The sequence below is a fragment of the Bombyx mandarina genome, chromosome 18, assembly GCF_030267445.1.
Source record: "Bombyx mandarina strain Sakado chromosome 18, ASM3026744v2".
Classification (NCBI taxonomy): domain Eukaryota; kingdom Metazoa; phylum Arthropoda; class Insecta; order Lepidoptera; family Bombycidae; genus Bombyx; species Bombyx mandarina.
The window spans coordinates 14,238,316-14,257,216 of NC_143224.1; the positions used below are offsets into that span (position 1 = coordinate 14,238,316).

The following is an 18,901-nucleotide window of genomic DNA, read 5'->3' on the forward strand; positions in this document are numbered from 1 at the left end:
CTTAAACAATTTCACCCCCTCGGTGGTAGATCTTCCCTTCGTCGTAATTCCCAAATAGTTAAGGACAAAATATTTTTGAAGATGACGTGAAGAAAAATTTAAACGAGGATTTACATACGAGAATAAAATAAAATCATCTAGAAATTTTAAATCCATATAATATATAATTCTATTATAATCAAATCTATATTACAAAGACTATGGTTGAATACGTATAGTACATGAAGCTCTTTAGTATTTTTCAATAAAAGATTTCGTTTAGAACTAAAATGGGTTTCTTATTCTCCAAGTCAATAGAAGTGGTTGGGAATCCACAGCTCCAACTAACATACAGAAAACTAACAGGATAAAAAAAAAGAAGAATACCTTCATAACAAATGCACTCTTCAACACATTTCTTTAGTACCGTGTGTGTGACGTAGTTGCTTACAGCATATTTCTGCAGACAGTAATTCCGATTTCAAAGGGACAGTCTATTTCAATTTTTTTACTGGCGATAGGACGTCTTGTGAGTTCGCGCGGGTAGATACAACCACCCTGCTTATTTCTGTCATGAAGCATTTCGGTTTGAAGAGTGAGGCAGCTGTTGTACTGTAAAAACTGAGACCTTAGAGTTCACATCTCAAGATAGGTGGCGGCCTTTAGGTTGTAGATGTCTATGAGCTCCGGTAACCACTTAGCACCAGGTGGTCCGTGAGCTCGTCCACTCATCTAAGCAAACAAAAATGGAGATATCTATGAGCTCTGGTGACCACTGTGGAGCGAGACCTTATTATCAGTGAACGACTATAAAAAGCCTATTTTTAGGTAAATCAATTGGGCAATAAATATGTTAAACAAAATTATATTTATTTATTTTATTTATATTTTTACTAACAATCACGCCACGTTAACTGGTCCCGTGATAAGTTCGTAAAGAACTTGTGTTACAGGTACCAGATAACGGATATAAATGTAAGATTTTTATTATACACATACATATATTTAATATACATCCATAACACTGGAAAAGACATTTATATTTATCATACAAATATCTTCCCTTGGCGGGATTCGAACCCGCGACCCCCTTGTGTAGTGACCATGTCACTTACCACTACACCAGACGGCCGTTATGAATGATTTTACTGTTATTCATGAACTGTGGTCAAGATTCTTATTCGTTGAGACTAGGAATGCATAGCTGGCTGAACGCCAGTAGTTTAGGAACTTTTAAGGAACTAACTTGTTATCGAAGAACATTTGAATGGTTCAAGATTTTACCAGAACTGCATTCTTTAGCGTGGCACTACCAAAGGAACCCTGCAGTATAAACTTAAATATCTATCTGGAAATATAAGGTCGCAACATCAATTCCATCCATAAGATCGTCAGTCAGCTTAATACAAGTAATTTTTTACTGGTGGTAGGACCTCTTGTGAGTCCGCGCGGGTAGGTACCACCGCCCCGCCTATTTCTGTCGTGAAGTTGTAATGCGTTTCGGCTTGAAGGGTGGGGCAGCCGTTGCAACTATACTTGAGACCTTAGAACTTATATCTCAAGGTGGGTGGCGTATTTACGTTGTAGGTGCCTATAGGCTCCAGTAACCACTTAACATGAGGTGGGCTGTGAGCTCCTCCACCCATCTAAGCAACAAAAAAATAATAATAATAAAGTAATTGGAACAGAACAAACATAATAAAATAGTGTATTATATGTAGTTCAAACTGACCATGTATAAAACTGGATAAAGGCATCTCGTTTTAAAGGAAAAAGCAGTAATCTATTGTTTACAATACGGTGACAATTTCATAACAAAACATTTTTAAATCCTTAGCCAACCTATCATAATGACACTATATCACGATGTTATCAAATCATCACTTCAATTCAATCCTTAATATACGAGGAATCAACACAATCAAAAGCTGAATATTACATAATATAACCTAATTAAACCGACGTATTAATTAGATGAACAGCAATTAATCTCCTCGGTAAGCCAATCATGCGTCATAAATTACACGAACAATAGGAACCGATAATTGTGATTGGGAATCGAATTGAAGACCTGTGTTCTATATCTGGCGTGGCGCCAATAAGGGCAGTGTGATGGGGACAACGTGCATGTAATGTTTAAATGATTTCTGTGCTATTAAAATTTTGGTCAGACTCCTCGTCCCATCTTAATGTTTCTAATATACGCCTTCTTTAATATGTTTCGCCAAATAGACTAAAAATACGAACGATACACAAAAAACTCAATTTAACCCGAAAAACACCGGTTTTCTTGCCCGAAGCTCGCCAAATTCACAATAGACGTCTAAGTTTCAAAGCTCGCAACTATTCGGAAGCAATTAAAACTTCAGAGTAGCTATTAAGAAGGGAAATTAATTCCAGCAAATTATACCGAAACCCCTTTTACTTGGGTACCGAATACTATCTTTAATTACACGGAAACCAGGTGGGAATAGGGCTGCCTCATAAATCGCTTTAGAATAGGTTTATTTTTCTCATTCTTGAATTGGTAACGTTATAGATGAGTTAGTGGTTGTGAAAATTAAACTGGCTGCGGTTATCAGAGACATATCAAAGGCCAAATATCGACCTGTTTAAATGCAAGTCGCTCAAAAATATTCAATTATGAAAGTAGCCAACAGGTAGACGACATCTCGGCCAGTTATTGACGGAGCCCATGTATGTGTCACATCATGAATGGGATCACCAACCTTGAGACAACTCCCAATAGTTTCATAGACCGTATTGCTCCCGCACAGTATTGCAACCTGCCCTACTACCAACACTGCAGGTAGAATCTGAGTTTCCTGCTTCAATAGTAGTTAGTTGGTTATTTTAGTAAATTATTGAAACTCCTATTCAGAGAGAAGAAGATTTAAAGTTATTACTGGTGGAAAGGCCTTCCTTCGCAGCAAAGTACGTTCCTACTACCCTGCCCTTATACATATTTACACAATCTGGATATAAATACTGTTACAATAAATATGTATTTACATAGTTAAAAAACTAATATTAGTTCTCAATTTCAACATTTTATCATTTTCGTACCAATTTCAGTTACATCATTCTGTGAAATCAAAGTGGAGTGGTTTATAAATTTAAGATCAATTTGTGATAGTATTATACCCAATAGGTATTTATTCTTGAGCTACCATCCACTTCCATGTAGCATTCCTAGTAAGAAGGCGATCAAAGCAATAAAGAGAAGAATTTGAAGAATTCGTGTTCGAGACCAAAATATATAACCCAGATAAATACATATACCGCCCATAACCGTGGTGCATATTTAAAAAAAATATTGTTTAAAAAATGAGTGGGTTGGTAAATTTAAATGGTTTCTTAGGCCATATCCAAAACAGAGGTCTCTGAAAAAATTGGGACCAGAAAATGTTAATTAGTGATCATCATTGTATTAAGCAGAATAACCGAGTTTACAAAGCTCTACAGAAACTTCTCGTCTGCAGTATCTAGCTTCAATAGTGATTTAATGGTATATTTACTATCAAAGAACGACTGAACCGTAATTTTATGAAGATATACAATGCATCAGCCCAGGTCTATCAGATATGATTCAACGGCCTTCCTAAATCACGCTTTTCCCGAAAGTCCTTTGAGATCACAAATTACGCACGTATTTAATGTTTGAGCTCAAAGTTACATTATTTGATACGAATACATCAGGGTAACCTGATAGGCAAAGGAAAAATCAAAGTTGTTTTGGCCCTTATAGGCAGACGATCATACGGCCCACCTAATGATGAGTGGTTACCGTCGCCCATGGACGTCAGCAATTCCAGGGGCAGAATCAAGCCACTATCTACCATTATATTCATCATCATTATCAACTAACACGTATTTTTATTCACACAGTCACATCTAGTCGCTACAATTCCATGTATGAAGACAAATACAATCAGAATTGTTAAGAATTATTAATTCACAATCCTCCCCTGGCCAGGTACCAGGTGAAACTCAATTATCGCAACGCCGGGAACAAATACTCATACAATTTATACCTTTATTACATTCTATTATTTTGCACACAGAAAATTTCAATCAGAAAGTTCATTGATTTGACAAGTCCGTGTGTATGACGAATGTCACGACCCTCAGTATTGAGGAAACCGAAGCAAGAAGAAGAAGAATGTATGACGATTATCAATTTCTTTCTGCAGAGGTTTTTTTTGCGCGAAGGGCATATTATCCGATCAGGACATTTAGAAGCCAAAACGGAAATTCCATCAGTTGAGAATCGGATTGAATTTATAATTCCATTCGAATAGTGGGTTTCACTGTCTCTCTGCCTCTCTCTCTCTCTCTCTCACTCTCTTTCAGCTCAAAAATGTGCACTGCGGGATATTCATTTCTCCCGATTCTTGGCCCAACAACCCATCCCCCGTTTCCATTCAAAAGATTCCCTGGACCTTCAACAAGGTAGGACTAAGGACTAATTAAAATCGGTATAGTCACATTCCGATTAGTCCTGCATATTCTTAGAATCTGGAACACACAATCAGTTCAATTGCACATAGCTTCAAGAAATGTTATACGGTAAATCAATATTTGAGTAACCACAGTAAACTTGAACTGTGGTAAAGAAAATTTCAACTTTTATAGAATTTAAGGATTTTAGACGATCGCAGCCTGAAATAACTTTAACGGTATCGGTAAGCTTTTGTTATGATTGCGGAGCAGCTTTTTAAATAAAAGTTTAGTTATCGTATTGGCGCTTCTACAGAAAATCATGATTTCGAAATACGAGTTTTTTATAAGGCGTGAAATGTGCTCTGTAGAACTTTGAGCTCTTAACGTCAGCTGATGGTCTTCTTACTCGAGACGGTCCACAATATTTCCGCTGTGGTGCAGTCACAATATTTCCTTACTTACTTCCTCTTCTGACTCTATATGACCCGTAGTGTTTCTTTTTTTTTGCTTAGATTAGTGGATGAGCTCACAGCCCACCTGGTGTTAAGTGGTTACTGGAGTCCATAGATATATACAAAGTAAATGCGCCACCAAGCTTAAGATATAAGTTTTAAGGTCTCAAGTATAGTTACAACGGCTGCCCCACCTTTCAAACCGAAACGCATTACTGCTTCACGGCAGAAATAGGCAGGGTGGTGGTACCTACCCGTGCGGACTCACAAAAGGTCCTACCACCAGTAATTACGCAAATTATAACTTTGCGGGTTTGATTTTTATTACACGATTTTATTCCTTCACCGTGGAAGTCAATCGTGAAAATTTGGTGAGCACCTATTTAATTAGAAAAATTGGTACCCGCCTGGGATTCGAACACCGGTGCATCGCTCAACACGAATGCACCGGACGTCTTATCCTTTAGGCCACGACGACTTCAAAGCTGCTCACTCTTCCTGATGTCGCAGCCGCTTAACTGCCAGCCCTCGAGCCTATACTGCATCCGGTGCAACTGGTATATACACTATACAACCGGTAATTCGTAAATTTGTGGGCCTGTGTAATTTTTGTGAAACTGTGGGCTCCCGTTAGCTGTTACAACCATCTTGTTTATTTCTACAACGAAGTGGTAATGCGTTCCTAAGGCGGGGTCCTAAACAAACTTTGATGGACTATGGGGTAGAAGATATGTGAGAGAAGGTGTGAGTGCAGAGATGGCGTATGATAAGCCTTAATGGAGAAAGAGGATATGCTGCGCAGATTACACAAAGTGAGATAAGGGCTGAAAGAAGACGTTAACAACTGACAATGTAATGAACGTTATAGATTTAGTGTTGGTAACTTTGTATAGTATTCAATAAACAGAATAACAATTTTGACCAATTTAGTTGGTATTCGATTTCATTACTCCGTGTCGCGTTTAATGACCTCTCGCATTTAATTTAGAATTTACGTAGTCAGTTTTCATCTCTCTGCTGTGCAAATAAAACTCCTGAAGCCACCGTTGTTGTCAGACTTTGTGAGTTAATAAATAAAAAGGTTAATACCATAGTATAAGGGAAGGTTGTGTAAAACTCGCTAGTTTATTGGTCGTGCCTGCGAAGGGGCAGGGCTCGTTAACTTAAGCTCGGGATGTGTGCACTACATTGTTTTTAATACTAAAGTATGGTCTAATTTAAAAGAATCGAGCGGGAGAAGTTTGTAGACATCTTTGCAATTTACGTGTGGTCTGTTAAATCGTAAATGGAAGTGCGTATATTACAAAATGAAACCTGGTTACGACATTGTCATAATTAATTATAAATTGCTATTCACGTAGCTTGTATTGAATTTTATCACGTAGTGGTTTGACAGTCCTGTACTTACTGATCGTGACTGAAAGAAGTGATAGGGCTTACATTTTGCAGATTCAGATCGTATCGACGACAAAAATAAGCAGGGTGATAGAACTATATGGGCTTACAATACGCTAACTATTATTTGCAAGTTTGATTTTTATTAATTTATGACACGGTGTAATATTTTTCATCGTTAAAATCAATCACTAGCTTATTTTAAGTATGTAGTTAATTAGGAAAATGAGTACCTGACTGCGGGTTTTGAACACCAGCCTAGTCACATTTCTGGCTACGAGTGTACTGAGCGACTTATTATTCATTATTCAATCTGAAAACTTCCAGTAAAAGCTTCTTGTATGTAACTGATGCCACTACATCATGAGATTCTAATCTAATTCTTGGTTCAAGTTAGTTTTGTTTTATCAACATAATTAGCATTAAGAGGCTAAACATTGTTGTTACCTCGTATGTGTTTGTTTCAAGCACCTATATCCACCCATAACAAAAGACAATCCCAGCTTGGTATTTTTGTATACAGAACGTCTAAAGTTTATTTATTTAAAATTTTGTAACAAATACTTTTAAATCAATAGAAAAACGCTAGTGCTCGTAATTTGTGTCACACAAATACAACTTTAATAAGCCACATTGCTTTTATCGATTACAAGCGAAAATACACTTTAGCGTGAACACCATAAGACTAAAAATACCGCTATAGGGTATAACTTACACGAGCCATATTCGCTTCCTTCCTACGTCTGATATTTTCATACATAATACATAGATTTTTTCCCTCTTTTTAATACTGTGAAGAAGTTTACAAAGAAAGTCTGGTGCATCCTTGCTTGTTTGATAATACTCTTAATATTAAAGGCTGTCTTCACTTATCGATACACCTATTGTAGTTTTTTCATAAAAAAATACTCTAAACGGACCATAACCCAAAACTGCTGCCTGCTAACCCATGCTGCTTCTATTTACGGTGGAAAAATACGATATAACAAAGCCGTGTATCTATCTACATTTGCATGCACGTAAGAAATTACAGTTCCTTCACGTAATTGAGTTATTGACTAGTTCAACATTCACCAACAATATTTATTTATTGATGTATTATTTTGACATCTTCAAATCTCCATAATAACATTTATAATTCAATCAATTATGCGTTACATAGGTGCGCGTAAAAAATATAATCAATATTTTTGTTCACGGCAAGTTTTTTAACGTTCTCGATAGCGTAAAAGTTAACTCAAATTTGTATATAGTTGAAACAGCGTCCCTAGCGGCAAACGTAGGCAAACGTTCCAACTCCATACAAGATTTAACTTTTACGCTATCGAGAACGTTCGAAAACTCACACTAAGCATACGGATCTGTTTTCCCAAGCGAATTAATCAAAGAATCATTTTCTACCACTAGACTAGGTCTAGGACTAGATCCAGAATAATACAAGTAATAATAAAATGTGTTATCTGAATAAAATAATTTATTTATTTATTTATTTATATGGGAAACAAACAGTACAATACAAAACATACAATATTTAAAAAAAATAGCTAAAACAATAACCAAATATGTTTCCACAATCAAAATCACATATAAGTAGACAGTGAACAAGAAGAGAAATTTAGAAATTTAAATTACAAAAAAACAAAAGCAACACAATACGCACATATAATTTTATACATTAACTCACACTACAAAACTACAACACTTATCGGGCCAAATCACCCTATAAACACTCCAAAACAGCTTTTCTATATGCTACAAGTGACAAGCAAAAGATATCAGCATTAGAGAACTTAGCATCATACAACCTACAAGATCTACGGACAAAAGAGTTAGAAGCATATTTCGTTCGAGCCGTGGACATGTGGAAGGTCTGTTTAGAACGCGCGGAAATACGACTACATTTAAATGAAATTTTGGAAAGAAGATAGCTAGAATCAATCTCGTTATTTATTATTTTATATAAAAACATTTGATCCCTCAGTAGCCTGCGATCGACTAGAGAGACAAATTCTGTCGGTTCTGGAGAGTTAAAGCGACGACAATGGTATAAAAGATGCTTAAAAAACTTTTTTTGGACTCTTTCTAGTCGCTGAATATAAATATTATATTGGGGATTCCATGTGACGGAGCCATATTCCAATATAGACCGTACAAAACTGTTGTACAACAGAATCAAAGTAGATGGTCTTTTAAAGTCTTTACCAACTCTAAGTATGAAGCCTAACATTCGAAAAGCCTTATTTACCATTTCATTAACATGAAAATCAAAAATCAAACTGGAATCCAAATAAATACCCAAATAACGAACAACTGTGGTGCGTACCAAAGTTTGACCATTAATAGAATAGTCATACAAGATATTCGATCTTCCACGTGAGAATGTTATAATAGTACACTTATTAGTATTCACTGTGAGTAAGTTATTTTGACAGTAAACAAACAAGTTGTTCAAATCATCCTGTAATTCCAAACAGTCGTTTAAGGACTTTATAACTTTATATACTTTTTTGTCATCAGCGTACATAATGAATTTGGATTTCCTGAAAACATTCGAAACGTCATTGACAGATATATTAAATAACATAGGACCGAGATGAGAGCCCTGAGGAACTCCCGAGGGAACCGGTGCAAATGATGAACAAAAACCATTGAAAGTCACAGCCTGACTGCGATCTCTAACATAAGACTCAAGCCATCGCAGCAAATCACCGTGGACCCCAAGTCCATGCAATTTCTCAATCAAAATGTCAAAATTTATTCGATCGAACGCTTTGGAATAATCCGTGTACACCACATCAACCTGATGACCATCCTCCATGGAGCTCAATACATAATCCAAAAACTCACAGAGGTTTGTCTCAGTAGATCTATGGCTTATAAAACCATGTTGTTGCTCTATAATATGAGGCCTAATCAATGGAAATAAAAAATCATAAACTATACGTTCAAACATCTTAGGGATGGCACAAATTTTAGAAATTGGTCTGTAGTTAGCTATGTTATGTTTATCACCGCTCTTAAAGACTGGCACCACGAACGATCGCTTCCAAATACGGGGCATAACACCAGTTGATAATGAGTGATTAAAAAGAAGATGCAAAGGGTAACACAGCTGAGCGTAACATTGTCGCAAAAAAACAGGCGGAATACCATCCGGACCAGCACCCTTGGAAATATCAAGATTTTTTTAATATTGCTTGACTTTACCCACCGAAATAAAAAATGAAGAAATATCTACACAGTTAAGGTCGTAAGAAGCAGGGGTATAACTTAACGATGATGCTGACTGTGTATTGTTAGTTAAAAAGGCAGAACCAAAATGAACATTAAATAAATTACATATTTCAGAACCATCAGATGAGCACCTATTATTTAAGAACAATTCGTTAGGAAAATCCCCAGCACTCCTCTTGGATTTAACAAATCTCCAAAATTGCTTACTGCACTTCAAGATATCATCCTCACACTTTGTTATGTGTGCATTGTAACAGCAAATTTTTAAGGCTTTTTGTCTTTCACGAAGAACAGAAAAACTTGAATAGTCGGCCAATCGACCATAACATTTCCATTTCCTGTGAAATTTTCTTTTTTCTTTAATCAACTTGATTAAAGCAGAGGAGTACCAGTAAGGGAAATTGGAGTTACCTCTTACGACCTTCACAGGCACATTATCAGAAATAATCTTGTCTAAGATTTCATGAAACTTGCCCACGGCCATGTCGACATCTAAATTCATAAAAGATTGTTTCCAATCAATTTTCGAAAGTTCCTCGTTAATAATAGAGTAGTCACTTTTATGGAAAAGCAATATGGACCGGCCAGGAGAACGTAGGGGTCTCACGTCTAACCCCTGAATCTGGATATCCAAGGCTGGATGATGATCATCCTCAGATACAAGAGGAAGGGACGAACGAACAACCTTACAAGCACAATTACTTATTACTAAATCTAAGCATCTTTTATTTATATTAGAAATCGAATTAAATTGTTTAAAACTATTAAAAGCTAAAAAATTAGAAAGACCAAAGACAAGTGAGTCCCACCGATCACCATTCAAGAGTCTAGCAGGTCCATCAACACCGATCAGCTCCCAAGAAGCATTCCTTATATTGAAATCGCCGACGCACAAAAATTCGTCACCGGGATTAGTAATAATTGTGTCAGAAATATCCTCAAAAAAACCAATTTCATCTTCAAACTGAGAAGAACATTGAGGAAAATAGCAACAGTAAAGATGGAGTAGTTTACTAACGTTATTGTGCTTAATATTTATTTTTATCGAAATAATATCAGCTGATCGGTTTCTGTTGGAAGGGAGACAGGTTAAATTAAAAACGGTAATTCCTCTACGCACAGAAATAAGTACCCCGCCACCCAAAGAATCATTTCGAGAGTTATAGTTCCGATCGCAACGGTAAACAACAAAACGCTCATCAAACAACTCCGAGTCATAAATACCCGGCATTAACCATGTCTCACTAAAACATATAATATCATTATCACATAAAATAATGTTTCTATAAAACAAATTAGTTTTACTACGTAAACCACGAACGTTCTGGTAAAAAATCTTTAAATTAGCCATTAGAGAGAGAGAGAAAAAATAAATCATATAAATAATTAACCAACAGTATTAATAGTCCACGGCTCAAACCACAGCATAATAATTGACATGTCAATACATAAGTACCTACACATACGAGAATATAGATCTCAACATTAATCAAACACCCACCCCAGAAGTAAAAGTTCCAAACGAACAATATAAAAAATTCTCCAATGCTAAACAATAAGTATGTTGCTATATCATAACAAGCCTTACATAATAATGTTATTAAAATAGTTAAAAAAACATTTAAAAGTTTCTCAAAAAACTGAAATAGTCCGATCATCAACTTTTGAAAAGAAAAAAACAAAATTATGATATATTTTACATTACAAAAAATAGCATGTGCTTTAAAAACAATGAATATAATAATAAGGAAAACACCTATATATTTTTTTTTAAATCATCTTGGGAAGCAATCACGACTGGCGAACTAACATCGTTTTTTCGCACCAGTATAGTACAATTACGTACCCACACGTATTTGTAAAATTTTTCCTTGGCTAAATTTTTTACGTTTTTTAACAAAAGTTTATTATTTTTCGTGAGATGGTCATTAAAATAAAACCTAGATGAATCATGTGGGAATCCAATATCAGAAGATTTCAATTCCTTCAATCTCCGCAATTTAGCCAACATGTCATCCTTCCTATATCGGGATACAAATCTAAGAATAACTGGCTTTGATCTGCTACTGCTTCTGTCCATCGGTGCAACCCTTGTAACAAAATCGACGTCTATCTGAGGATTCAAGGCAAAACCCGCCTTCCCGGCAATTTTCGAGACCAATTCTATTAGATTTTCGCCTTTCCTTTCGGGGATACCCAGAATTTCTATATTAGATCTCCTGCTCCACTGCTCTTTTAAGTTGAATTGAGAATCAATGGATTGCATTCTTGAATCCAGTATACTAAGCTCGTTTTTAAGTGTTGGAATAACTTTCAGATGGTCATTAAGCTCAAGAAATCTTTTTGATATGGCTTCATACTTGTCACTAATGAAGGAGACACTATCACGAAGAGTTGAGATTTCACTCTTGAGTTCAAGAATAGTGTCCCTGAAACAAGCAACAGCTTCCTGGACTTCCGCGCGCACTATACTCCTGACCTGTTCCAAAGGGACAACCTGTAATTCAGGTCCCTCACGTTCCCTGGATCCAGTACGCAACGGTCTCATCGTAACATTGGATGTATCAGGTGCTCGAGGCCTCACATTGCCTCGGACAGGAGTGTCATCATTAACAGTGCGTGATCTAGTCGCACAATTAAGACATATCCATGTAGACTTAAATTCTGAATCCGGCGTCCAATCCTTTTTTGCAGGAAGAACACAGCCGATATGATAATAATTTCTACACACTGTACACACCAAGGTTGACTTCTTATTGTCACGAGTATTGACCACTTTATTACAGCAGGTGTACTCCATAATAAATTATAAATTACGAGATTAGATTCAAAGTAATATGAAGGCAATGTATAATTTAGCAGGTGCGTTCAGTTAATTGTTGGAGCAACAGGGCGACGACCAAACGCAGGTCCAGCGACGCAAGTTCACGCCCGGCCACCCGAGTACTTTTTTGAATGTTTGTAATTTCTTCGACTCGACACACTCAAAGCGCACACGCGTGTCAAGCAAACAAGCACCCACAGGCAGGCTCAAGCGAGAAGCAGCCACAATAAGAAAGCTAAGGCGTATCTTACCAAGCTTCTATCTCTGTTACACCGCCCAAAAGGCGGAGTCAGCTGTTAAAAACGTTAAGGAAGAACAAGGAGCCACCGATGAATTGAAAACGACCAATCACAATTTAAAATTAACAAATTTAAACTTAAATGAAACGATAATGCCACAACAACCACGGAGACGTCCACTATCTACGGTCGCAACGCACGCAATGACTGAATTCATCTATTTCACTGTGCGTTACCTAATAAATAATGTTTTAAATTTATTTGATGGATAGATCTTAAAGAGCTTCAGCAACGCTGATACGAAGATGATAATTTTCAGTTCTTCAAAAATTCCATTACAATCAAAAAATCGATTAAGTTTTTTTGTTGAAAACATAAATCACTAATATAATATGTTTATGAATTCTGACATCTGAATCTGACTATCGCCTTCCGTTTGTTGAAATGATTGGAGCGCCTCCTGTCCGTGACAATACTACAACAAAGACCTTCTCCGCAGAACCAAAAACATATTTTGTAGAATAAATAATAATTTAGAAAAACTGAAAAACACGCTTTATACAAAATTCAACTAAAGAAAAGAAAATAAATTTTAATAAATTTAAATTGAAAATAGAGTTAAAAAAATATATTTTATTGTAAAAAAGTTTTTTTAAACTATTATTTATTTTTCATTTTTTAGTTGAATTTAAATTTTTTCAAATTTTTTTTTCAATTTTTTTTTATATTCAATTGTCATCGGTCCTCGATAAATCTACAAAGTTTGAATGAAATTTGGCCGTTTAAAGTGAGTCAAAATCGCGTCTAAAGGAGTCATTTACAAACATACATACAAGTGAAGCTAATATAAAGCGTGTAAAAAATTAACTCAATCGGTCACAAGTCGCGCCAACGCGCAGTACACAAACACACAAGACCACACTCGTACATATATGAAACATTACATATATTTAACATTTCCAGGTCGATGACCACAAACGCTATCAACGAGCCTCCAAAACGAGGGTTCGTCTGCAATAAAAGCCTTAAACGTCCACACAAAAACAACATTCCCGCCCCCTATACTACGCGGAACCCCAAAATAATTTTCAATTTTCACACCCTCCCTAAGAAGTCATAGAACAACACCGAATTGTTTATGCTAATCATGATTTATGCATCATTACCATTTTTTCTCTTTAGCACTTTCCGCTTAAATGCATTTATATCTCAATTATTCATGAGTATTTAAAAATCGCGATCCATTGCACCCTCGGCCTAATCCTCTTAGATGCTTCTTTGTTTTCTTTTCGCAACAGAATATTCTACGTGATTTGTGTTATCGTTATTTTATTGCCTCAAGCATGTTGGCTAGACGTCAAAAAGCATTCACCGCGGCCTAAAACGCCAGCATTAGTACAGCAACGTCATCGCCTGCCTCAAAACATACGCACTAATCATTAGATTGAGACAGTACTTTGGTATTCACGTAGGATGAAGCCCATTCCAGAGTAACTCAAGCCATAAAATAAAGACTGCTGAGACGCAATCAATGTACTCGAAACAGACTGTTCCAAGTTTGATTGGTTTTTTATTGGTACATATGGGAAAACGAGCTTAAACCATAGACATCACAGTGCGAATACCCACATCAGCTTTGAGACATGACAGCGAATTGTTATAAGTCTACTTAATTACCTCCCTAGTTTTTGGAACTAAGCTTCTTATGGGACGATGCGGAGGGCTACCCTAACCGAGAAAAAAACGTCCGTAACGTAAGATTTATATTAGTAATGCACACAGTGTACGACTTAACTTTGCAATAACGTACAAATTAGTAATGCACACAGTGTACGACTTAACATAACGTACAAAAAATAACATGATTTTTTTATCATTCATTGACCACGATCTCAGAGTGTTCACTAACTCTTATGCAAACAACCGTGAATGAAGTGCACCGCAATAAGTTTGCACGTTACCGAATGACGGTGAGTTGTTGCGAAACCTCCAGTTTTATTTTCTTTATACCTCGAATATTTTTATAATAAGGAACTTCGTCCCTATCCGGTGTCCCACGACACCACACATCTTTTTTTAACTTCTCGATCTCATAAAAGTTAACTCAAATTTTTATGGAGTTGGAAAACCGGCCCTAGCGGCAAAGAAGAAAAGCTGATCCGTCGTTTAAGGACAGCCGTTTCTAAAACACCCGAGGCTGATTGAGACTTGCACGGCTCATATCTGCTCGACCTCTTTTTTGCTTTAAATGGGCAGAGTGTATGCTACCGCGACCTTGAGACAAAGGCGAAAGTCTTGGCTATCCCACCCTTCGCACTGGAGCGGACAAATACTTCGCGGCATAAGCAGCTCTTTTCTGCTTTAAATGGGCAGAGTATATGCTGCCGTGACCTTGAGACAAAGGCGAAAGTCTTGGCTATCCCACCCTTCGCACTGGAGCAGACGAACTCTTCGCGGCACTAGCAGGTAGGAAAGTGGTATAAGCCCTTGCAGGCTGACTCGCGTAGTTCCACTATCCATAGCCGACATTAATACTACTATAGTTTGAGTTTTTGTACTAATCGTTTTACTCAATCCTGCGTTCGACAGTCTTAAATTTAGTTGTTCCCGTGACATTTTCGAAGATATTCACTGACGGTGAACACTTATCATCAAGATATCTCCATCAAGAACCATTTGCAAAACAAAATTTCAAACTGTCATGAATCATCTTTACTATAAACAAATGGTTCGTAAAGTTCGAGTAACGGCCAAAAAGAAAATTAAATAATCAAACAAACCTGCAAAGGCAAAGACAATGAATGATGACGTGTTCTTTAGAAGTGACGATAAATCGTGTCGTCGAGTCGATCGGTAACCATCATTTCAGTGACACAATATCTCAATTAAATTCATTATATTATAGAAAATTGGAAACAGATCTATTTAACTCTGTTCTAAAATATTAAAATTAATGATTACCGAAACCCACAGACATCTACAGCGTAAATGCCTCCACCCACCTTTAAGGGGATCACGGTTTTTTTAATGCTATTGATACGAAGTGCATAATGTGATACAGTGTTATTTGAAATAGTTTACTTGAAATATTTGCAACAGGCAATAATGTATTTTAAAACCATCTCATAACATTAAGACGATTTCTATACATTCCAAGTTATAATAATTTCCGTAACTACGAAACATCATAAATTTACAATCCGATCAACAGATGTTGATTTAAAAAATCGTATCGTAACGTATCAAATTCACTAACACGTTCGTTTTATACGAGTGAATCACGAATCTGAATCGAGAAATGGCGGTAGATTTATACTCTTATATCTCGAAAGACAATAAATTCACTTAACTGACAGTTTTAACTGCATTCCGTTTATGATATATTTATTACAGCGCTTAAGGTGCTGTTGTTTTTTTTATTTTCGAGACGAAATTTTATCGTCATAATATGGTGAAAATTAAGAATATAATAGGCATGTATTGAGACTAATATTCCAGTGTAGTGAGATCTGTAACGTATATGGCCTTCACAAAGGATTAAAACACCACGAGACACGGCAGCTCGGTCCAACTAAGCTGGTCGAAAATAAAAATCAGCATGACAGCTGAACCGATCACATCAAATTAACGAGCGTCCTTTAATTTATATCTACATTCAAATAAAGCTCTCACCTTCATTCGAATAAGAACCGATATCGAGTGCACGCGTGACCCATTAACGGAACTGGGTTAGACCCGATGTCGCGATAAAAGTAATAGCTTGAAAACGTGTTAAAATAAACGTTTTCCAAAATTATATAATAAAATAGTATAAAATTTCACATCGAACCAAGGATCTTAACAAAAGCGTTTAATAATTCAATTGAATTTGCAAAATAATACTAAAATAACACTGAGTAAAGTAAACTTTAAAAAAATAACTAAAGAAATACATTTCATCCGTATCTCCTTATGAATATGTGAACTGTAGTCAGTCATACGTGACCACGAAAACTTTGAAATATTCGAAAACTGAGAAACGCTATATTAAGCCGTAAAACTAGTACTTTAATTGTATCTGCAACTCGCGAATATGATATATAATACTGAACAATAACAGTTCTTATATACCCATATACATGTTTATAAATAATTGTAATTACTGGAAACAAATCACGCTAGGCCATTTGGTGCCAAATTAGGATTAGCCCTGTGTTATGGGTACTTACCTGAGACTGACATACATACCTATATACGTTTAAATATATGCATAAATAGATAATAAACACCCGGAAAATGAGCAAAAACAAATCTGTTCATCACACGAATGTTTCCCGATGTGGGAATCGAATACACGACCTCGGCGCAATAATCAGTAATCACTACTGTACCATCGAATCAGTCACATCAGTTGGCTTGATTAAAAAATGAATTGTTACGATACGAATTATTGTCGTGCTCTCGGATCTTCCACGACAACAGTAATAATCGCTTGGCACCTCAGCTACACGCTGGTCTCCACAACAGTGTGCTTAGTGCGAGTTTTTTAACGTTCTCGACACCGTAAAAGTTAACTCAAATTTGTATGCAGTTGGAACAGCGCCCCTAGCGGCAAACTTAGGTAAACTTACTAACTCCATACAAATTTGAGTTAACTCTTACGGTATCGAGATCGTTAAAAAACTCGCACTAAGCACATATTACCTTTTTCTTACCTTTTGTGAGTAATTCATCACGCATTCTGGTGTTAAACGTGGGACAAGCTTTACAAAAAATGTTTGCAACTTCAAAGTTACTTGTAATCGTTAGATAGCCTATTTTAGATACGCGTGCACGTCATCTCATATAGACACAAGAAGGCGTCACCCGCACACGCTAGTGATTTACACCAAGAAAATGTTTTTTGGTGACTTTATAATAATAACTATGATCACCAAAAAAAAAAAAACTACAAAAAGAACAAATATTAAAATCAAATATTGGTTCTTTTTTAATGAGAGTAGACATAAAACCTCTCGCATGGCCACTTATAAAAAAGAAACATAAGAAGCAAAAGTCAAAAATAAAAAAGAAGACTATCGCCGACCGCACCGCACGCGCTGTACACGCACACGCCGCTTATTTATTCGCATAAATATTTTCATGGACTCATATTAATCTCTATTATACGAACTCTTACTGACGACCATATTCGTCGTTGCGCGAGTGATATACAAGTTTTATAGACAATAATTTAGAAGAGTGCCGTGTCAAGTCGCCGCCATTACGCGTCGTCCAGCAGTGGCGTCGAATTCTGCAGCCTGGAAGAAGCTAGCGACGGTTTGGCAGGTACGTCTACTCCTCATAGCCTAGCCTCGGCCTTCTCCTCTTTTGTGCATCTTTAGCGATACTCGCCCCCGCAAAACTTCCTTCAAAAATATTGAACCAGCGCACCGCCGTGGTGGAAAATTTGTAAAGAGTTTTTCCCACTAAATATATTGAAGAGAAGCCCAAATACCGCCTTAAGCGTGCGAGGAATGTTTACAGATAACATTTTAAATGTAGTGTTTTAATTAACATAAATTTGTCATTATTCCTCAACAATAGAACAACAGAATCGAATTGAGCTTTTGGGCAAAAATCGATTTCATTTCAATTTATCTAACCTCAGGTACATAAGGTGTTCTAAGGCGAGGAAAGCAAAAAAAACACAAAGAGATTGTTTATTTGGATAGGATTAGTTCAGCTCCCGCATACGTGAGCATCAAAAGAAAACCTACTTACCGCTTGTATAAAGAAGTCCTCATGCAGAACGCTGACGATCCCGAAGTTCGTAAACTTGAAAACTCTATCCATAATCCACATGAGGTTGGGCAGGACTCCGGGGCGAGGGTTCCAAGCGGCCATCAGCATAGGCACGTCCGCGGTGGACTGATGGTTCGCGATGACCAGGGTTCGACGATCGCTGCACGCCGCAGGCTCGTCTCCGGTCTCTACAACTAAAAGATAAATGGACCTTTAATATAAAACAGTCAGAGATGAACTAATACCCTGGATATTTTACTGGTGGTAGGACCTCTTGTGAGTCCGCACGTGTAGGTACCACCGCCCTGCCTATTTAAGCCGTGAAGCAGTAATGCGTTTCGGTTTGAATGGTAGACCAGCCGATGTAACTATGCTCAGACCTTAGAACTCATATCTCAAGGTGGGTGGCGCTTTTACGTTGTAGATAGTGAAAGAAGTGTGAAAGAAGGATGTACACGCAGAGATGACGTATGACAGGCCTGAATGGGACAGAGGACTTAACAGGCCAATCCCACATAGTGGGGTAAAAGCAAGAAGAAGAACCAGGGCTAATGAAAACAAGTCATTTTCTT

The 18,901-nt window shown here is 36.8% G+C and overlaps 2 protein-coding genes across 2 annotated transcripts in view; both read right to left on the reverse strand.

The window, feature by feature from the left end:
- The window catches only part of PlexA (plexin A), a 142,202-nt gene extending 123,648 nt beyond the window's left edge, over nt 1–18,554 (reverse strand). Inside the window, exon 1 of the mRNA XM_028173157.2 lies at nt 18,309–18,554. Coding sequence (XP_028028958.2) covers nt 18,309–18,437 — 129 coding nt within the window. The 5' untranslated portion in view covers nt 18,438–18,554. The remainder of the gene's footprint in view (nt 1–18,308) is intronic.
- Nucleotides 7,973–12,769, reverse strand: LOC149501047 (uncharacterized). Its single transcript, XM_089734685.1, has one exon. It carries the CDS (start codon nt 12,301–12,303, stop codon nt 11,260–11,262), a length of 1,044 nt encoding a protein of 347 aa, XP_089590811.1. The 5' UTR covers nt 12,304–12,769; the 3' UTR covers nt 7,973–11,259.
- Nucleotides 18,555–18,901: the final 347 nt, after the last annotated feature.

What these genes read in the sequence shown, in the direction of transcription:
- LOC149501047 (XM_089734685.1), bottom strand. Translation starts at nt 12,303, where the DNA reads ATGGAGTACACCTGCTGTAATAAAGTGGTCAATACTCGTGACAATAAG.